At 32.8% G+C, this 23,114-nt stretch overlaps 2 protein-coding genes and 1 long non-coding RNA gene across 3 annotated transcripts; 1 reads left to right on the top strand and 2 right to left on the bottom strand.

The window, feature by feature from the left end:
• Positions 1-176: 176 nt before the first annotated feature.
• On the bottom strand, positions 177-2,749 carry LOC111203999. The gene is made up of 5 exons (XM_048776522.1): positions 2,512-2,749; positions 1,812-1,983; positions 1,608-1,745; positions 1,473-1,530; positions 177-938 (listed from the first exon to the last, which is right to left on the bottom strand). The coding sequence occupies exons 1-4, from the start codon at positions 2,603-2,605 to the stop codon at positions 1,476-1,478; spliced, it is 459 nt and encodes a 152-aa protein (XP_048632479.1). The 5' UTR covers positions 2,606-2,749; the 3' UTR covers positions 177-938; positions 1,473-1,475.
• Positions 2,750-2,814: 65 nt separating this feature from the next.
• Positions 2,815-5,994, top strand: LOC125607022. The gene is made up of 6 exons (XR_007338268.1): positions 2,815-2,940; positions 3,028-3,102; positions 3,277-5,251; positions 5,342-5,446; positions 5,523-5,564; positions 5,684-5,994. It is a non-coding gene; the product is annotated as an uncharacterized LOC125607022 (long non-coding RNA).
• An 8,125-nt stretch (positions 5,995-14,119) lies between these two features.
• LOC106389253 (putative F-box protein At3g20030) lies at positions 14,120-21,572 on the bottom strand. The gene has a single exon (XM_013829461.3). It carries the CDS (start codon positions 17,304-17,306, stop codon positions 16,110-16,112), a length of 1,197 nt encoding a protein of 398 aa, XP_013684915.2. The 5' UTR covers positions 17,307-21,572; the 3' UTR covers positions 14,120-16,109.
• Between the last annotated feature and the right edge of the window lie 1,542 nt (positions 21,573-23,114).

Raw genomic sequence — 23,114 nt, 5'->3', positions numbered from 1 at the left:
ATTTTAAAAAAATTTCAAAGATGTATATGAATAATTACATCTTTTTAATTTATAGGTAACTATTTTAAAAGATACCTATACAATATAATTTACATAGACACATTAGTTAAAAAAAATAACTGATACCTTAGCTATTTTTTTTTTAAAAATAATTTTTATTTTACAATGGAAAGACACGATTTTTACACACTGATACACAACTCTTGAAACAAATAACTGTACAATTACACTTTTTGGGATATTTAACAATTTATGAAAACAAAATAACAAATATATCATTTTTGATGAAAAGACACAACTTTTAAAGCTAATACTTTTTAAAATGACATTTTGGAAACACACAAATATAAATTGACATTTTATTTTCAAATGATGCAATTTTTAGAATTAAAACACAACCTTTCAACCATTTTATTTGATTAGTGAAAATTATGCTTTGAAAAGGCATGTATATAGCCTATTTATAGATTTTCAAAAACAAATTGAAGTCTCACATCTTTTCAATTTAAAGGTTAAATAATACTTATATGAAGAGTCACAATTTTTTAATATAAAAAGACACAACTTTTAATTGTTGAAAACACATAACCTTTCGACATAAATAAAGTTCACAACCTTTAGAATTAATCATGATTGCTATTATTAATAGATAAAATGTTTTTGATTTTTTATGGAATGTTATATATTGACTACTCAACTGAAACCAATCTAAATGTTCAGGGCTACATATATGAGTTTAGAACCTTCCTACTCAATCATTCAGACCTGATAAAAACAATGTAAATGTAAATCATGTAAATGTACAAAAAACCTAAGATAAGAACACAGTTTTTTTTTAAATGTAAGAAATCTGGTAATTCCTTAATGACACGTTTTCCTATGAATATGAGCACATCCTTCTTCCCATCCAGCTTCCAAGCAATGACTCTGGCGATATACTGCACCACAAATAAAAGTAGCAAAGCTTTAGGACGAGTGGTTTTATTTTCTTTAACGCAGAAGTGGTTTCAAAAACCCGACGATAAAGAAAGCCCAAACCTGAATTAAGCATATGATAAGTATTAACAATGACACTAATGGACTAGCCAAATCCGTAAGTGACAACTCTATTGTTAAGTACGTGGTTGTATAAACCCTATGACCAACGATCATCCACCTAATCTCTCCTTGACTAGTCCACTATTTCTGCTACTCTTGGACTCGTATCTGACTAGGTAAATATGAAGTTTATGATACTCTTACGCAGTACCTATGCCCATTTCACACTAACCCTTTGCTACTCTCTAGCATATTTGCATCAAAGTAAAGAGCCAGTGAACATAACCCCTACAGATTATTCTCTATCCACATGAATATTGTAAAGCAAAGAAATCAGATCACCAAAGGTACTAATCACCAAGCTGCTTACAATAAATACCACATGCCAAATTCAAAAAAGAGAAAAACGGAAGGTAACGAAGTAGTTATGTAACCTTTCAAAGCTCGTGGAGACCGATGAACCTGTAGTGGATAATAGCCAAGTGATGGAACCTATATATATCAAATGAAATTATAAAACTTTTTAACACAATAAAGAAAAAAAAACTTAGAGAAATAGATTTTTATACCTAGCGAAGTTGCGGTGTACACGTTTGCGATAGCGGTTGTTATTAACACCAATAGCTTCGCCCATTTGAACGAAAGAGAGACCGTGGACAAGAGTTTGTCTTGCAATTAGAGATGTTGGACCAACATGATTATACATTCTGCATGTTACAAAAAGCAGCACATAAATAATATATAAAACTGAAACTAGGGACAAATTAATATACCTGTGGTCGTTGTACGCTCTAGTGTTGTACACAAATAAACCTGTTGTCTCTTCTGGTGCGGGAACCGTAGAAATAGGGATCAAGTTGGCCTCAGCCGCAAGCAAGAGTGCCTCTATCTGAGCAGCGTTCAACCACCCAACAGCAGACTCAATTACCGCGTCACCCACAAATGCTGTAAAAAATGAAAAAAAGTATGATCAGGAAAATGAAAAACAAAACATAAACGAACACACAGAAATTACAGAAATGTATATATTAAGTATTTTCAATGTTAACGATACATAAAATGAACTGTGGGTCCCTTGAAGGAAGACATCATGCATGAGCGTGTCTAATAATCTATATTTAGCAAAGAGCGTGTGTCCACTCACATCATGCATGAACTTCTACATGTAGTATTCACTTTTATAAAAGATCAACAACACAAATCTCAAGAATCTAATAAAAAAATGATCAAAGTATATATCAACTTTTTACATGTAAATTAGCAAAACATATATCAAGAATCAGCAAGTATTAACAATCTATATATGTTAAAAATGATTGTCAAGAATCGATTAAAACAAAGGACGTTCATGTATATATCAGTTCATACATGAAGTATTACGTGTGTATACGTTTCTTAAACTAGGAATCACATACATGCTTTGAAGAACTTAACATTGATGTGACAAAAGAAAAGAAAAGAAAAGAAAAGTACCGTGGTTCTCCATCAAGCCTTGAAGATTGTAGCGGCCCGGAGGAGCTAATGGTGCGTCGTTCCACGGAAGCGCCGGTGGGTGCAAGGCGGCCATTGAAGAAGCTCGAGCACCGGTGGTGAAAAGAGAGAGAGAGCCGGAAGTTGCGATGAATGTAATCTCTCGAGTCGTTAGAGAGAGCCGCCAAAAAAAATAATGTGGGGGCCCGGCTCGCGTTTTATAATAAATTAATAGTACTAATTTTGTAGTTTATTTGTGTAAAAACCGAAAAAAAATAAATAGATAAATTAATAATTATAAAAGTCGGCGATAAAGAATCACCTTCTCTCTTTCATCACCTCATAAAGTCTTTTATCACTTTCTCTGTGCAATAAGCGATAAACGTCACCCCCTTCGTCGGAACGGAGAGATGCGAGAGAACGCCGACGAACGTAAGCAAAATTCATACTTTTATAGCTTTTCTTCAGCTCATGAGCTGTTTCGTATGTGGGCTTAACCTAATTAATTCGATTGCCCAGGTCTTAATCGGAATCTGCTGGAAAGTCGGATTCATGCGCAGGTTGCCCTAATCAGGAAGCAGTGGCCTTATCCAGGTTTCGATTTACTCTCTCTCGACTTGAATTATGTATCTGCTTTTGTGGTGTATTGTTCTTTTGAGAGTACCAGCCTGTGATGATTTGTTTGATACTAGTGTTGGTTTGAGCTTCCATATGTGTTTAAGTACCAGCTTGTGATGATTTGGGCTGACTTTTTCCTGTTTTCTTCAGGTTTGGTTGCCATTGCCGAGAGAATGAGCACTGTTTAGCACAAAGGTTTTGGTAGGAGCACTTTCTCTGGCGGCACAAGACATCGGATATATTCATAACTCCACGACTGCTTCTGGAAAATAGATAACGAGAAGCTGTTAGTAGCAGTGGAGAGAGCAACATCAGAATACACTTCCTCCCTGAAATTTATAGAAGAGCCACAAGCGGAAGAGAAACGATCCTGTACATTACCACAAGCCAACCGTGTGTGGAAGCCAGGTGCTTTAGCAGTCTATCCAGGTTGGAAAAGTTATATGGAATGGAACAGAGGATAAGCTTCTGAGTTGATGCACAGTTTCCATGAGTTATATGATATATGCACTTCTGCGGCCTTTGGGATCAGTGTGAACAAGCTTGGTGGAGATATCTGCAGAAGGATTTGGGAAACGATGCACTTGATAAACAACTGTTTGGTACTAAACCAGAGGATATAGAGACGCCATGACATGTTTCCAGGCTGTTGTATCTTACATGAAACCAGAAATGCTGTCAAAGGTTTAAGGAGTTCTATAATGGAGGGTGGTTTCTGTTGGAATCTCTGCTCGTTGAGAGTCAAATGGGAGTGAGAGTGACAGTGTTTTGTTGTCCAGAGAATCACAGTTTACTACGGTTCAAGGAGCTTGGAATAGCGCACATCGTGGGGGGATACTACCGAAGTTTCGTGGGCAGAGTTCACATGGTTCAAGCAAGACGTTGAAGCCGATTTTGAGATGTGTTACTTGAAGATGTTCTTATGGTGAAGCAACTGATCAGTAAACCGCCGAAGGACGAAACCAAGTCGAGACCTCGTACAAAGAATCCATATCTTCTCAAAGCTGATACGCGTAGTGGTGTTGAAATTGAAACAGAGATGAGTATCTACCGCTATCGGTCATGCTGAGTATCCTTGAGCTTGCCAAGGCTATGCCTTTCCTTTCCAAAACACATCCAAAGCAAGCTGAAACCGTGAACGAGCACATTCACATAGAAACAGCTTGTTGGATATTATTGCATACCTGGCATGGACGACAAGATCATATGAACAACATAGTCACTTGTTTTAAGTTCAGTACAGCTCGTTCTACAGATGCGATGGGGAGTTTCTTTGTCTTTGAAGTGTTTCATCCTGCACGACTCCCAGAGTTATTACCTGTGGCCCAATGGATTCTTGGGTTGGGCAGTTGATTGGTTAGTTTCGTAACTTCGACTTTAGTAGGTACATTATGCTGAAGAAGTGGCTAGGAACCTTAAATCAAGCTGGGAAAAATAATTATGGGTCTAAAGATTTGTTAAGAGTATGATAAGTGGCTGAAGCAAGGGAAATTTCTACTTCTTCATATACACTATCCAAGTGCCATGAAGTTTGTTGTTTAAAACAGAGATAGTCTCTGCAAATAATATTGGAAATTGGGGGAAAGCTTGCGGCAATGATTCAAATCCAAATGCTGCTGCAAGTGCAGAGATCCAGCCAACTCTCCAGTGCTGGTGTGACAGTTTTTGGATCTTGAGCTGTAATTGTGGTTGACGTCGACTGGAGAGAGATTGATTACCTCGTGGTTGATGCCCCACCAGGAACTTGGACGACCAAATCTTCATCGTCCAATACCTTCATCATTGTCACGACCCCACAAGAAGTCGCATTGATCGATGTCAGGAAAGAAATGAGCTTTTATAAGAAGATGTGCTTGCCCATCATGACGATGATCAAGAAGATGATTATGGCAGAAACGTTTGCACCGAAGAAGTTGCTTGTTTAGATGATGAATCCTATGCTAGAGCTCTTAAGTAAGCTGAAGAAAATGGATATAGCAGATAGATTGTCTGCCTTATCTGAGTTAGCAGATCGTGGGTGGACTTATTGTTCTCTCAAATTCTCTTTGATGGGCTTCTGGAATTGGTTTGGGATTTTATGCGTACTGTAGAAGATCTGGAGGATGGGGATCATACTTCTGATCAGGTAGGCCCCTTCACTACTACAATACCGTTTTTGGATCTTGATCTGTAAATCATTTTTTTTGTGATTGACAATATGAAACTTTTTGCTCAGCATGTGAAAAGAACCAAAGTGCAAAGTTGTGACATAGAACCTGCCATCGTCGAAATACATCGTACATGGCTCCATCTATCTACTATCCTTGTGTCATGACTCATGGTAATAGTTGGTTTTGTTTTGTATTAGCCTTTTGAATGTGATTTCACTCACGTTATGCATGCATCATTGTTTGCAGGATGCGTGGGATGAGATGGATCCTGATGAGCATTCATATGAGGTATGAAACATTCGTAATGTTATTAAACGATTTCAAAGTTAAATGTGAATATTATTGTTACAAATGTTGGGATATAATCTGTTTTTTTCTCTTAACTTTATGCTATCTATCATCTGTAGGAGTTGCTCGAGGTTGGCGAAATCTTTAGGAACCGAGAGTAGATGATCTGCTGATACAATTGCATCCTTGCCTTCAAATAGATATAATAAAGATGCAGACAATCGGAACGGAACCAACGAGAGTCGTAATGCCTCTTTCTGTAACTAGTTAAGTAAGGCACTTACTACTTCGTGAAAGCAATCAGTTATTGTAGTCAGCTACGTGACTTGATAAGCACAACTAGTTTGATTGTTTTGTATTCTGTCTCTCTCTCCCGACTCATAGCCAGTTTGATAAGGATATTATATTATTATCATAATTAGAACTTGAATGGCGGGCCATTATTTTCATATTTATACATATAAATATTTGGTTTACATGATAAATGATATATAATTTTAATATTTACCATATTTTAAATAAATTAATATAATATTTTCAACATAACAATTTTATAATTTGCATGCAATAATTTAATTTATAATTTCAAAATTTTTGTGATATTTTTCTTAATAAAAATGAACATTAGTTAAAAACTTTAACCTTATGTGATATTTATGACAACATTACTCCATTTAACATTAAATTAAATATTTTACTAAAGATATACTTTATTTTAGGTTCTGATTGTAGATATATGTTAATCAAATTATTTGTATGATTTAAGTCTTTGAATCAATAACCTATACTAGGTATAGTTCTTAAAACACATGTTTCAATTAAATTATTAAACCAAAAATTGTGGTACATCGTATTTGTTTTTTTTTTCCTTTTAAACCTACATTTTCTTTTCATTATCATTTTTATTAAAGTTTATTATGTAATCTATTGGTGGTTTAGATTTTTTACTTTTTGATTGTACTACCCCAAAACGTTTGGATCATTTAAAATGAATTTTAAATGTTGATAAATTTATATATGAAATAAGCTTGATCACATTTTTATAAATAAAGTAGTTATATACTCCTATTATTAAAATATAAAATTAAATCGATTACTATATTTAATAACACAAACCGATTCCACTTTCAAAATAGCATCTGTAGACCAATTGTTCATTTTGATAACATATTTTCAATCATGTGGTATAAATTTTTAAATTGACAAATTTTATAGGTTACAGATCAAAGATTTAATTGAAAATATTATATTAAATTAATACACAAATTTAATACAAATTTGTGCATGAGTTTAATTATAATTATAAACTAGATTTTGACCCGCGCTTAGAAAACGCGGGTTTTTTTCCGGTAAAAATAAAATTTGAAATTGATCATTATTTTGTGTTCATATAATTTTTTTAAGATTAGAGTCATCATGCATGATTTATATTGATGTGATTAAGCATGTGTTTTTGAAATTTGGTTGAAATGTTTATAAAAATGATGTTTCTTTGTTTAATAGTGTAGGAATTATGAAGTGTAAGTATATATGTTGATATTGGAAAGATTGTTGCACACAACTATATATATATATTAACTATAAATAAAATTTACAAAAGATAAAAGCAAATATATAAAAGGGATTTAATCTGTAGTTATTATAAAGCTAGATTTTTTTCTATAAATAGTCAATATTGAAATTATTGTTGAAAATCAAAATCAAAGTTTTAAACTGCAGGTCTATTAATATGGGTGTAAAATGAGTTTTAATATAATGGGGTTTTTGATGATTTGTTATAGTTTTAATATTAACTATAAAATTTTAAAAAGATAAAAGCAAATATATAAAAGGGATTTAATGTGTAGTTATTATAAAGCTATACTAGAGCTTGACCCGCGCATCCGCGCAGGTGTTAGTTTTTTGATAAATGAATATTTATTTGTATAAGTGATAATATATATTTTAAAATTTACCCGTTTAATTTTTTTTTAATATGACATTTATAAACACAATAATTTTATAGTTTATATTGAGTAGTTTTATTTTATCATGTAAACCCTTAATTATATCATCCATTTATTTAGAATACGACCTGTAAAATCACACAAATGTATTTTTATTTTTTATGGATCAAAATTTTATGATTATATATAATAAAATTATTGTATAAACTGTTTTTATGGATCAAAATTTTATGATTATGTATAATGAAATTGTTGTATACTATTTATTATGTATATGTGGAATTAGTAAAATAATTACCGTATAATGTATGTAATTACGAAATGTATATATGGAATTAATTATTTTCAAATACACATATGTATAATAAAAAGGAAAAGACAAAAAATATTAAAAGTTAGGTTTATTAATTATTGTTGCCATGATTTTTTAGTTAGAATTTGATTTTGGAAATACATTAATTGAAGAGAAAAGACAAAAATCCTAAAAGATAGGGTAATTAATAACTTCAGTGGCATGCCATTGTAAATATAGTGGAAAACTAAGGGATAATCTAATTTTGTACTACTATTTTAATAGATTAGATATTTTTCTATAAATAGTCAATATTTAAATTATTGTTGAAAATTAAAATAAATATTAATTCGGGATATTGTTTTTAAGATAATAGTATCTTTTAGTTATATATGCTTTTCAGGTCCGTGAATTACATGTCAAAAGCGATAATATAAATGAGAATATAACTGATCTGTTGGCATACGATGGCATAGTCTATAAATATGCTATACATTTCCGTGAATTACACGATGGCATAAGGCTGTTATACGATGGAATAGATATTCGATAATAAGGTTTGTTATATAAGGTTTGTTATAACAAATAGGGTTAGACCAAAATATTAAAAAGTAAAGGGTCCAAACAACTTGTATAAGTAGATTTATGTAGACTGCTTCCCTTTTAATAGAATTGATTAATGAGATATTTAAAAGATTTAGTGAAAAATGAAATATACATTTATATTTATTTCGGTTTTGTTTTCGTTTTTTCGGTTAAACAGATATAGTAACCGTTAGGTTATTTATGCATTTGGTTTTGGTTTGGTTCAGATAACAATGTTAGAAACCTGTTAAAATTTTGAGTTCAATTTGGTTATCGTTCGATTATTTTTTGGATTATTTAGAATATTTGGGGTAAAAGTTACATTCTGGAGTTTTTTTTATATAAAATATCGCATAACTCGGATAAATTTAGATGTTTTGGATACAAATTATTCAGGTGATTCGGTTCTATCAGAAAATCAAGATAATTTTAAATATTAAAATAAAAAGTAATAGAATACTCCGATTTTTTGGGTAGTCCGGTTTATAGGTAGTAGTTTTAAAATATTTGGTAAATTTAAAACTAAATATAATTAATATTTGTAAGTATAAAACTGTATTTTAAATATTCAGTACTTATTTGGTTTTCAGTTTGGTTCCAATTTGATTAGTTTTTTATTCTCGAAATATAAGAACCGTTCAGATACATTGATTTGGTGTTGGTTTCATTTTCGTTTGATTTATTTTTTGGTTATATTTTAATAATATGTTTTCGGTTCTTGATTTAGCTAGAACACAACTAAGTATGAACCAGTATTTATTTAAAAGAAATACAGCCTTAAGAATACTTACATTCTCATATGCTAACATGAATTTTATACTTTCTCATGATGTCGAACTGTATCGCTTATATGTGTAGCACTTTTACGTGTATCAGCTAATCTGTTTTGAAAGATTTTACATCTTTAACCTATTTTAAAACCAATCTTATCTATTAAAAATAAGTACCCAGTTTTATAATTATATACTATGTCTTTAAAATTTTATTAAATGTATTTTTGTAACATTACATTAAGGGCATGTTGAATATATTGTTACCTAACAATTTTTTATATTAAAACAAATATACACAATATTTTCGTGGGAATTTGTTATAATTGAACCTACGTTTAAAATTTTATTAAATGATTTTAGCATTTCATTATGAGCATATTGAATATATTGTTATTTAGTTTTTTGATTTCATTCATAAAATTGTGCAACACAATATTAACATCTTTTTTTTGGACAACTCACAATATTACCATCTAATTTGAAGGAATTAAATGATTTCTTCCTAAATATATATATTTCCTTCGCGTGTGTGTAAGATTTGATGATTGAGATTTGAAAATAGAAGCTTTAATTCATAACAATCAAACTACTCAAGATTTCTTCGTTTCAGCTACAGAGACATGTTAATGTTTCGTTCATTGTTGCAAACCTCAATAAAAGTAACGAAAAAGATTAGAGCTTATTTGCCAAATAACCAAAAAAATTTGGGAAATTAGATTTTGGGAGAGAAAATAGAAAGAGATAGGAAGAGAAAGTAAGAGAGAGAATGGAGTTTTGGTTATTTAGTGAATTATAGTTTTTTGTGATATTGGGTCTAATTTTTCAAAAGGTTATTTGTTTTTGAAGTTTGATTTTACCGTGAGTAAAAGAAATATTATAAAACATAAATTTTTAAATATCAAACACTGGAAACTAACAATTCTATACATAAAGTGTGGCCCACCATAATCCAAAATTGATGATAAAACTGCAATTAGTAACAAACTAAATTAAATGCTAATGGCACACTTGTAAGTTGTAAATACATTCAAAAAGACTTATTCTTGGGTTCACTTCCTAGGGTGAACCTCTAGGTTCACTAACCATCAATTAGTGACAGTTTGTCCTGTGGGAATGCTGTTAAAAGGTGAGGTCCTGGGTTCGAGGCCCACCAACAACCTAATTATGGAGTTAGTGAGAACTCATAATAGAGGGGTTGGGGTCGGTGCGCTGCAGCGCTGTGAGCCTGGGGCCCATGGGCGGGTAGTCCCACGGGGCGGGTTGTCACATAAAAAGTCGACTTTTTATGTGACAACCCGCCCCGTGGGACTACCCGTCCATGGGCCCCAGGCTCACAGCGCTGCAGCGCACCGACCCCAACAACCTAATTATGGAGTTACCTTTTAAAAAAGAAAACAAAATATTGTCAAGTTATATTATGTTTTTAAAATAAAAAGATAAAAAATAAAAAATAAAAATAGTAGTAATTACAAAAAAATATTTTTAACATCGTCAGAAAAAAACTAAACCCTAAATCCTAATCCTTAAACCCTAAATCTGAAACCCTAAACCCTTGGGTAAACTCTAGACACTTGGATAAATCATAAACTCTAAATCAAAAACACTAAACACTAAAACACTCAAAGGTTTAGGATTTTAATGTTTAGTGTTTTTGATTTACAATTTATGATTTATCCAAAGGTTTATGGTTTATCCAAGGGTTTAGGGTTTATCCAAGGGTTTAGGGTTTCAGATTTAGGGATTAGGATTTAGAGTTTAGTGTTTTGCTGGCGACGTTAACAATATTTTTTAAAAAGATTCTTTTTTTGTAACTACTTTTTTTTTAACCTTTTTATTTTAAAAACATAATATAACTTGACAATATTTTGTTTCCTTTTTTAAAAAATATCGAATTTGAAATAATGAAATCGAGAACCTAGAGATTCACCCTAGGGAATGAACCCAAGAATAACTCATTCAAAAATCAAGGTAACCTAAAAAAATAACCTTGTGTTTTAGTAATATAGATTATCATGTATTAATGTTTCAAGATATGTAGTCTGTTAGTATTCAGATTTTCCTAAAGAGTGTAGCTTTGAGTCTGCTTGGTTTCTTCTGAGTTTTTTTGATCTTTATATGAATGATCCCACACCGCCTTTAATCCTCAGGGGAAAGTTTTTCTCTCTTAATTGTCTGATTTTTTTTGTGGGTCTAAGTTGTAATTGTTCTGATGTGGTTCATGAATCTCGAAGGAAACCTCAAATCTGAGATTCTACCATCAAAAATCTTTTTGAGAAAGTAAAAAGTTTGATTGGTTCTGTAATTCTCGATTGGTACAGTCCAGTGCCAGCCCCGGGGCTTGTAAATTCCTTTGGTAAGAGCATTTCCAACCCAACAGCATAATTTACAGCAAAATAGAATAAAATATGCAGTTAGGTTGGAAATGCTCTAAGGTAGTTGTGTGCTTGTAAATGTGTGCTGCAGATGGCAAGTTCGAAATTCCAGCTTCTTAGTTTTTTTCCCTTTGACCAATTTAAAAGATTTTGAACCTGGTATTTTTTTTTATTATCTGATATCTAACAGATTCGACCATCAATTCTTATTTCTTTTTCTAACAAGTAATTATCTTTTTTGGAGTACATAATATATCACAAATCCATAATTAAATAAATTTTAATTTAAAAATTTTGATTACTCTTAGTATTGAGACATTGATAACTTGACAATTCATTTTTCTCAGGACAAAACTGCATTCTTATTTTTTTTTTCAATTGGCTACGGCCATTAAATTACCTTTATTATTAATCTCTACAGTTTTGACTTTTCTTATACATGTTTTCTCTTGCTTTTTCACTATTTCTTTTGTAAAATTTTATAATTTTAAAAAAAATTCTAAAGCCGTATAAAATTTATTATAAGTTTGATTTTAATGGCCGATAAGAATTTTACTTTATTAATATGATCATGGGGCAGCATTTTTCAATTCACTTTAGGCGCCAAATGCACTCGGACCAGCACTGGTGCAGCCTCATCCAAGGCACCTTTGATTATCTTCATGTACACTACATCGGGGGATCACGCAGAGTCGGACAAGTCAAAACTAGAACTTGGTTCTTTGCTCATGAATATAGGCAGAGCAGAGAGAAACAACGAAAACAATTTTTTTACCTGGAAAACGGGCAGCATTCTTTTTTCAAAAAAAAAAAAAAACAAGTTGATCACTTACCTGCATTGATATATATTCTCACATGTTCCTCACAAGCTCATTGTGAGAGCTACTGCTGCCTCTACTTACTCTTTTGAAATTTTTGCCGATGAATGTACAAAGTAAGCTAGACAATATTTTATGTTTCCACAACTTAATAGATATGTTTCGGTATTAACTTTTGGTTATGATATATTAGTGAGGGATTAGAGAAAAAAGGAGAGTGAAGCAAGAGGCAGATGTTTTTCCCCATAACGATGTCTGTGAGATAAAAAAGGTGAGTATATAAAAGTATAGAAAAATTTATATAGAGAAACAGAGCTGCTATGACAAATGCTGGCATGGGTACAAAAGATTAATTCATTGACTTCTTTTGACAAAATATGCAGAAGTCTGTTTCTTATTCCTCAGCCAATCGGCCTATATATATGTACACACCTTTAACCTATTGCCCTAGTTATGGCAGTACAGAGAAAAGGAAACTATACAAAAGTACATACGAGAATATCATAGAAGATACGGGAATATCGAAGATGATCCCAATATCTTTTCTCAGGAAAAAAAAGTGGTGTTAAGCAGATGTGAGAGGGGACATATAAGCCATTAAATTAAATGATTAGAAACGAATGGTGCAACTTAGGAGGTATACTTTGAGTGGCAAACAAAGGAAAATGAAAATTTCCGTTTGAAGTTAGTGATAGTAGATGTTTTTGATGAAGTTATATAGTAGAGTACTAGTCGGAATTGCAATTTTAAATTAAAAAAAGCCAAAACATATTTTATCAATTTCGAATCAAGAACACAATAACATTTCACTATGAAGCTCTTGTGCTAAACCAGAGGCGTAAGCCTTCCTCGTAGCGATAGTCTCCCAATCAATTTGCTGTGTATATTCTCTTGATTGCAGAGTTGTCCAAGTTTTTTTCAGTGTTGTCCAAGTTATTGTGTAATACCTGGATTGTATGAATTTACAGATCATTACGATCGCGTTAGCATTGTATATATGGGAGAAATATCATCATCGATTCCTCCAGTTTGGCAATGTGGTGGGTTGAATATCACTGACATCGAGGATGTTAATTTTCTCGACTGAATATAAATAGGTCTGCTTAGTTAGTACAAACACACTTGATTTGTAATCTCTAAGATATATCAATTAAATAAATTTGTAAGAAAGTTGAATCACATTTAAATCATGGATATTTAGCCACTAAGTTTTTCTATATAACATCACAGTTGTTTATAACATCGTCAATCAGAGTGTTTCACTTGTTGTCAAATGGACTGTCCATGTCCAAATGGACATTTCCAAATGAACAAATCAGTTTATTAGACATTATTTGCTAAATTGCAAATTGCAAATTGCACTCTGTCCACACCCAAAATGGAACCATTCCAAATGGGTTTTCTGCAGGGTCCAATTAAAAATCAAGTTTAACATACTAAATTTATAAAAAGTATAGATTAGGTTTAGGGCTGGGCATAAAATCCGTAATCTGAAGCGAATCCGAACCGAAAAACCCGATCTATATCTTGCCTGAAATGTAAAAAAAACCCAAATGGATCTTATATGGTGTTACAAAACATATATGAACCCGAAGTGTTATTAATTGAACCCGAGAGGATAACCCAAAAACCCAAAGATCTGAAAAATATCCAAAGAAACCAATCTGAATGTCCAAATTATTATACAATATAAATATTTGAAACATAAATATGTATTTATTTGGATATGATATCTAACAATAAGTATTTAAAATTTAAATAAATACTTTAAATACTCCATTATATACAAAGAAGTATATATTTCTTATGTTTTACTTTAAATTTTTAGATTTTACTTTGGATATATCCGAACCGATCCGATATAATCCGAATCCGAAAGATATATGGTTACTTCGGATATATACTGATCTGAAACCGAAGTGTTATATCAGAATCTGATTTATACTCATAAATTTATTAGAATGAGACCTAGGAGGTGTTACAAAATAGAACCAAAATCTAAAAAACCTGATCCGAACCCGAGCGCCCAAGCTTAATTAGGTTCATAAATAAACCTGACTTTGCAGTTTTTAGCGGAAAAACGCGATTTTGCAGTTTTGGCAGAAAACGTGATTTTTACGGTTTTGACGGGAAAACATGATTTTGTAGTTTTTACGGGAAAACATGACTCTATGGTTTTGGCCGGAAAATGTGATTTGCGGTTTTGGCGGAAAAATGTTATTTTACAGTTTTGGCGGAGAAACATTATTTTGCAAATTTGGCGAGAAAACGTGATTTTGCTGTTTTGGTGAGAAAACATGATTTTACGGTTTTGGCGGGAAAAGCGCGATTGTACGGTTTTGGCGGGAAAACACAATTTTACGCCTTTGGTGGGAAAACATAATTTTGCGGGTTTGGCAGAAAAAACGTAATTTTAGGGTTTTGGCATAAAAACGTAATTTTGCGGTTATGGCGGAAAACGCGATGTTGCGGTTATGACGGGAAACACGATATTGTGGTTTTGGCGGAAAAAAATAATTTTGCGATTTTTTGCAAAAAAAACATGATTTTACAAATTTGACGGGAAAACATTGTTTTTTATTTTCTGATTTTTATTTTCTAATTTTTTTTCTCAACTTAGAAACATTATATTGATAGGTTTATTGAAAACCCATGTCCAAATGGTTTTACCTCATCTAATTTGGAGTTAAATGGGGTTCAGTCCAATTGAACAACTTTAATTCTTGGATCTAATATGATCAGACCATATGAATTTGGTCTTGGTTAATCCATGGTCATTAAGCCCATTTGACATCTCTACTTGTTAGTTTGCGGCATACTTTCATTGAACATTATCTTGTTAGAAAACACTCCAAGGTTAGTCCTTTTTACTTTCGTAAGGGTCTATATTTTCTCTTCTAAGCATCTTTTGCTGAATGAAAATACAACACTTAAGGAAACTTTAAGTTATGTGGTCGCCAACTCTCTGTTGTCTTCTCTTTTTACAAGTTTTTTTGTGTTCTATAGGTTGAAAAGATGGGAAAGTTCCATTGATAAACTGCTCTCTTTTCTTGGCAATCATGTGGATGGTACAATTTCATACTTTGTTAATAAACAACTAATGCTGTAAATTTGTTATTAATTCCTATATCTACTTAAGGTCTTGCTAGCTTTTCCTATTAAGGTCTGGGATCCATTAGCAGTTTCATGCAATGATACTCTGATCATTCTCATTCATATGGCTGACCTGTTATAATCACATTCTTCTTGAACGTCCTGGATGCAGTTCTGTCAGTAAAGATGACAGATCAGCGGGGACTCTATTATGCTACTCTGTCAAAGTTTCCACTATTAGATTTGGAGTGGCGATAATATTTTGATGCTTGCTTTACTTCCGACTTTCCACAATTTAAGGGTACCACATACTTACTACATGGTTGTTGGGAGAATACATTATACTACTTTGCGTGAATTATTGTTTGAATATAATCTTAAGTAAAGATACCAAAAAAATCGTAAGTAAAGCTACGTACAGAGAGGCTGGCTACTATATCGTTTCATTTACCCGGTGAAGGATAGAGAGCAAATCCGACGATAAAATTTCTGATCATCTAAAACTTGTTTAACTAAATAATAGAAATTACCAATAGTTTTGTCCAAAAGAGATTTAAAAATGAAAAATAAAACAAAAACAAATGGAAGAGATGAAAAAACAAATAAGTAATTGTCATCATAGTTAGTGACGATCTTCTTTGTTTCCTTCCTTTTTGGTTTTTAAGTCTAGCTTCCTGCAGATTCGTTGTTGATATGCACTAAACTTGGAACAAAGGAACAAGAGCACACAAGTGGGCAATATTCTCCCACGTTATTAGCCGACCATTGGGGTTTCTCAGCTTCTCCAAGACCTACTTTTTCAAAGTATCCATTCTCCCCAATGAGGTAAGCTGTGTCATAGCAGGTCATTTCAGATTCGTCTATTTGAAAAACTACAACGACTTTCTTCTCCTCGTCAATGAAGAAACTGGCACCATCATGGTGAAACTGGAATCCGAAACCTGTGAATGGTTCCACGTCAATTTTTAAAAAGGGAACCCAAGACACTGCACTGGGCTCAATCTTAGTCGTCACCCAAATCTGCACGTCAGACATACTTGTGGGCTGATACAAGACTGCCAGTTTCTCGTCTCTAAGAGAAGAGAGTGCCCCAGTATCGCCAACATAGTGCTCAACCGGTAGAGACAAAGGCGGTCCAAATCTCTCTTTTGTAAAATCAAAAGAAAGTAAGATAGCATGGGGCTCGGCTATTTCTACCGGTCCATCTACGAGTAGTATTTTTTTTTTTGCAAAAAAATAAGTATTTCCCTTCAAAGACACACCACGATGATACAACATTATGTCCCATTCCTGAGTGATATCAAGAACTCTCCATGAATCAGAACTAATATCGTAGATTTCGTACAGCGTAACCTTGTAAGAGGAGCCAGTATCCAAGAACCTCAAGATTTTGTGTTTACGATTATTGTCATATCCGAGTGCATAAAGGTCTAACCTGTTGTAGTCATTTCTGGCTTGAATCCATCTGGTTTGTCCTAAATATGGGTTCCAGACCACGAGGCTAGTTTTGTTCTCTTCTTTGTCCTTGGTAACACATAAGGATAAGCCATCGCAATGAAATACTTGGGTTACCTTGACCTGATTAAATGAATCAACGACGGTGATCTCCTTAATAGATGGATCCACGAATTCTTCTCCGTCGAGGATTCCATGGAGATCGAATCTCACTGAACAAAGCTTATAGTTCTTCACCATAAAGCGTAGAAACTGATGCCTCCTTGCTTCTGCTTTACACAAAAGCCTATTTTTGGATAAACGGTTCCATCGTTTGCAAGTGGATCTCACCGCTCCTAAAGAAATTATGGGAACCCTAGAGAGTATCTTCTCAACCAAATCCCATGAAAGGTCGGAGATAATAGTCATCGTTTTGTGTTTCTTGAGAGAGAAATTGGGGGTTTCTAACTTACCAACGTAATATATATATAGACTATAGACATATAAGTTAGGTTAAAACATATAAATAATTATTTTCTAGGGCGGTTTCTAAATTTATGGTTATCTTATTTTTATTTATCTATTTCAACAAGATAATTATGTTCAAAGAGATAAATATGTCCATTGATTATTTTTATTTATCTTATTTATCTATTTTATGGACAAGGTCAGTTCTTTTTTTTTTTCCTGTATCTTATTTCTTTGAGAGAGATTTTGTTGGTTCATTGATTCCATTGTTTTTGTTGATGAATAACAACTAGATAGTAACCCTAGTTGTGCTCAGAATAAAATAATTTATTAGATTCAGTTGATATATTTGGATTTTTGATATTTAGAGTTAAAAATTTAAATCTTATTCGGATATTTATAAATTTTGGTTTGGATTTGGTTCAAATCATTGAAAGTTCGGTTTGGATTCGAGTTCGGATACTCATTTTTAATTATGTATTTTCTTAACAAAAATCTAAATATACTTAAATCTTAAAAATACAAAATAAAATAATATAAAATATAAAAATATGAATAATATAAAACTAAATATTTCAATTTACATAAAAATTAGTTCAATTTAAATATTTGGATGGAGCACAAATAAACATTTTCAATATTTTGAATATATTCTGTTACTTTTAGATATTTACTTGTGACTTTGTTGATAATTTTTAGATACTTTCATATTTTTGAATGTCTAATAAATAAAAAAATTAAAATAATTAACATATTTAAGTATATAATTGTGATTTAGATAATTTTTGTATCCAAAATATTTTAGTGTAGATAAAATTCATATCTGGTTATCTGGATATTAAACTTTTAGATCCATTAAGCCCCTTGGTCCAGTGGTTTGACTAAGGGTTCATTAATGCTTCTACATCCGGAGGTCTGGGGTTCAAACCCCAGAAAATACCAAATTATGCAGATTATGGAGAAATAGGTTACAAGAGATCTTCAGTTTGGTGCAGGCGTACCATCGAACATGGATCTCATAGGACGGCTCGGAATGATGCAGTCAGGCGTGTATTCTCACAAGGTGGTAGAATTGTCGGCTGTAAAATCGTCTATGTAACGTTCTCATCATTGTAATAGCATAATTAATCAGACTTTCAAAAAAAAAACTTTTAGATCCATCAGAATACTTAATCAGTTTTAGTTTATGCTTAGTATTATTTTCAAATCTACTTTGGTTTGGTTCTTTGGATCCAGATATTTTACACAGACTTACTTTCTTCTAATAATATAAAGCAACCTAAACAAATGTAAAACAAATAGTCTGAGCTTATTTAACATACATAATTATTGAACCATATTTTAAGAATACCAATAAAAATAGTTGGACATTGTGTTAATATTGTTGTGCATGTTGCAAAACTGACGTAGTCTATAATCAATAACGTGTATTTTTTTTATAAATTTTGATAAATATAATACAAATATGATATAATAGAGTGAAAAATTTTAGAGTTGCATGAAAAATAATGTGATCTTTTTAGTCGGCACCAGAATTATGTTTTTAATCGATTTCATGAACTTTTTTCTTTTAAAACTTTTTAATTTCTAATTTTTTCTAGCAATCTGATTATGTTTCTAATTCTTGGTCTCATATGAAAATTCCGTAAAAAAAGCAATATTTGGCTAAACTAAAAGTCCAACTTTGTGTTTGGTGTTTTTTAACCTCAATTTCTTTAATTTATAATCAATCACAATTATTTATTGCATTTGTGTACAAAAACCTCAACCATTACTAAGTTCGGCAAGATATGAAACTTTCAATTTCTAAAAACATTCTTATTCCAGCGTTTTAGTTGATGTGAATCTTAATAATTTTGTAATTTCTTTCTTTCAGAATGATATTATTCAGTAGTTGTACAAATAAATTTTCAGTTCATTAATACAAATGTTAAACATGCAGGAAAAAATTGTTTAAAAAAATTAGTGTGTCAGAGACAGACCATAGGTGGTTTGGTTCGTCTGGCTTTTCCCTGGGTGTTGTGGCACATTTGGAAAGCAAGAAATAAGCTATGTTTTGAACAAGTACAGTCGTCAGCGCTTGAGATTATCACCAAGGCGAGAGAAGAAGCTACTATTTGGCTGAATTTACAGGGTTTGCTTCCAGAGTGCCTAAAGCCTTCACCTATTGGTCCGGGAGACACAATTACTTGGTTACGTCCTCAAGGTTCATTCCTGAAATGTAACATCGGGTCATCTTGGGCGGCTCCTTCATCTGTTAGCGGTGCAAGCTGGATCATTCGGAACACAAGGGGCAAGGTTTTATTTCATAGTAGAAGATCCTTTAGTGGAGTTGTTTCAAAGGCTCATGCTTCCCTTTTGGCCTTGTCTTGGGCATCAACAGCAGTCCAGGATCTCAAGCTCAAGGATATAGTTTTTGAATTCTCCTCGCAGGAAGCTGCAAATGCTCTTAATAACCCGGTAGAGTTCCCATCCTACTACTATATGTGCTATGATGTTTTCAAAAATATCTACTCGGTGCCAAAGAGTAGTTTATCTCTGGTGTCTGACACCTGCAACCAGGCAGCCGCTGCTATTGCTGATAGTGTTACCAGGGATCATCTGGTTCAGTCGTATGTCGCTGCGGGTGGCCCCCGTTGGTTGTCTGATTTACTAATTAGAGAGGCATCTACTTGTTGATATATTTGGCCTTTTTAGCTGCCTTCTGCGTTAGCTTGAGTTTCAAGGCAAGGTTCTGGTTCTCTCCCGACTGTTTGGGTGTTTCCTTTTGGGGCCTATTGGTTTCCATTTTATTTGTTTTAAGTGTGGCATTGTTTTGGCCATAAACTCTTTGAGATGAAACTCGTTTGAATTTCTAATGACAAAAAAAAAAAAATTAGTGTGAACACATTAATTTGTCAGCGGTGGAGTTAAAAAAAAGTATGTTTGTAAGGCTGACACGTTAGCATATTCAAATTAAAATTGATGTGAAGCTTACACTTGTTCAATGTAATATGAAAGCATTAAATGATAATGTATTTTTCTTTTAATATATAGGAGATATTATATTTTTGTGATTCTTATTCTTTTTACAGTGAGGCTTGTTACTAATGATAGAAAATATTGCCGTATTGGTCTCATCATCATCAGAGTCTGAAAGATTTTTCAGCTATAGGTGATGTCAGTTGTGTCATCTCTGCCTCTTCACAAGACTAATCGTGTTGGAGAGAGAGCATCAGTTTTCTTGGAGACTTTTTCTACAAACTCAAGATCTTCTTCACATGGGAGGCGATTAGAAACAGAGCTCCTGCAGTCACTTGGTCAAACAGTGTATGGTTCAAAATGGCAACTCCTCGACATGCTTTCCTCATGTGGATCGCACAGAACGATAGGATGCCAACTAGAGTGAGGCTCGCAAGCTGGGGCCTTGGAGTTTCATCAAACTGTTGCCTCTGTGACTCAGCGCCGGAGACCCGTGACCATCTGCTCATGCGTTGTGATATCAGTAAACAGGTTTGGGTTTTGAATCTGAGTAGATTGGGGTATACTCACTCATGCTTCATCACTTGGACATCTTTTATTGAGTGGTTATCTCTCAGGGATTCCACTACTCCACTGATACTTAAAAAAATTGTTGCTCATGCAACTATCTATAGTATCTGGGGGGAAAGGAACAAACGTCTGCATGACGGAATCTCGTCTACACCTCAAACGTTTTATAAGCTCATTGATCGCCATATCAGAGATACAATCTTGGGGAAACAGCACAGCAAGAAGAGTTTCAAGAACCTTATGCTGTCTTGGCTGATGAATGATTAGAAAGTCTTTTGTTATGGGTTACACTTTGTTTGTATCCTTTTTTGCCAAAGTGCATCCCATCTAGCTTTAAATATTTTGTAAAATCTTACAAACTCTTCTCATATTTATATGAAATTCAAATTCTTGGCAAAAAAAAAAAAAGATCTTCTTCACAAGTGACCACGATGTTGGACCAATTATTATAAGCCTAATATAGGTTGAGTAAGAATTACATGTGTGAATAGATTTATCATTTATGTTTGTACCTTATTCAGACTGAGATTTGGAGACAAATATAAAGCATGAATTTAACATCCTACAAAAAAATACGATAACTGGTAACTAATAAAAGAATAGATGAAATGATAAGAATATTTATCTATCAAATTTAATGAAATGAAGTTAGCCTTCTATTTATTTTAGAACTTTTTTGACGTGGAATAATGTTTTTAATGAATGTTTTGTTTTCCTCGAATAATATGAAATGATATGAAAAGAAATGTAATATGTTTTCATTTGTTTATTTAACCGTTTAAAATGTACACGAATTAAGCTTTCATGGAAAAATTATTCCGTAAAATTGCATCTCAGTTGCACTCTTAAACCTTTTTGATTCTTTGGAACATATGAAAGGCCAAAAACAATTTAATATGTACGCTTATAAAAGCGAAACCGGCTACTTTGATTAATTGGGAAATTGCATATACACAAAAATGGAAACAAGAAATGGACCCGTCCAGGTTATGGATTGGTGAAGTGCAACTAAGATGCTGCTTTTAATCTACAAACAAATACAGTAACAGCTAGGGGTGGGCATTTCGGTTTAGTTTCGGGTTCGGTTTGGGTTCGGTTTGATTTGGGTAATTTGGGTTTTATAAAACTCAAACCAATTAAAACCAAAGTAGCTTTGGTTTGGGTTCGGTTTGGGTTTAATTCGGTTCGGTTCAGTTTGGTTTGGTTTAGATTTAGTTCGGTTTACATTATAATGGTCTAGTTTGGTTCGGTGTAGTTCGGGTTGGTTATAAAATATGAAGGCATCAGTTTTATACTTTTATTAAAAAACAATCAACTCATAAACGATAAGAGTGAGAATATAAAAACTTATGCTACATGATTTTATATATAATAGTATTATTTGAATCGTATTTATATTTTTTTTTAAGGATATGGAAATTATGAAAAATGAAAAACGAAACTTTAACTAAAATTTGCAATATGTTAATACATATATATATATCATATATATTTTTACTATATATATATTGGATTATCGGTTTGGTTCGGTTTGGTTCGGTTTAAACCCAAACCAAACCAAACCGTTCGGGTTGAGTAAAACATGAACCAATTGGGTTACATAAAGAGCACGGTTTGGTTTGGTTCGGTTTAACTTCGGTTTGGTTGGTTTGGTTCGGTTCGGTTTGGGTTTTTTGCCCACCCCTAGTAACAGCTGTCAGCTGGCTGGGTTATTCGAGATTATCTGGGACATGCAAAACATTTGGGTTAGTGATTTTAAAACATTGAGTTTAGAAGCAGGGAGAATTTTTTTAATAAGTGCTATGTAGAGTTGCTAGATTCATGGGATCTTTTGATGTTCGCAGAGGTTGGCCGAAGCTATTCAAGGGCTCACCGTAGATATCTTCATTCAGCATTTGATACTCATTAAGAGCATATAAACTTCAGCTCATAACAACGTCATAACTCCACCTGCTATGATTTTCAAAACAATCGACCGTAGCATCCGTGATGTTATTCTTGGTAAAAGAAACAACTCAAATTTCCGGAAGGCAATGGAGTTGTGGCTCTTGTATGAGTAGGATTGTTCTTTAGCACTCCTCTGTTTCTAGGCCTAGCTCTTTTTTATCTTTTTTGCAAGAGCTGATCCTAGTATGATCTTTTTAATTTGTAAGATTACAAACCAGCATCATTTTTTTAAATGAACTTCAACCTTTTGGCAAAAAAAAAAAACTTCAGCTCATGACATTTTCATTTGTT

The sequence above is a fragment of the Brassica napus genome, chromosome A3 (assembly GCF_020379485.1).
Source record: "Brassica napus cultivar Da-Ae chromosome A3, Da-Ae, whole genome shotgun sequence".
Classification (NCBI taxonomy): domain Eukaryota; kingdom Viridiplantae; phylum Streptophyta; class Magnoliopsida; order Brassicales; family Brassicaceae; genus Brassica; species Brassica napus.
Note: the sequence above shows the minus strand (reverse complement) of the source record. Positions and strands in the feature narration are given on the sequence as shown.

Coding starts and splice junctions, on each gene's coding strand:
- LOC111203999 (XM_048776522.1), bottom strand. CDS start 2,605: ATGGCCGCCTTGCACCCACCGGCGCTTCCGTGGAACGACGCACCATTA. Junction 1,984..2,511: donor AGGCTTGATGGAGAACCACG/GTACTTTTCTTT, acceptor CATTTTTTACAG/CATTTGTGGGTGACGCGGTA. Junction 1,746..1,811: donor AGAGCGTACAACGACCACAG/GTATATTAATTT, acceptor TGTAACATGCAG/AATGTATAATCATGTTGGTC.
- LOC106389253 (XM_013829461.3), bottom strand. CDS start 17,306: ATGACTATTATCTCCGACCTTTCATGGGATTTGGTTGAGAAGATACTC.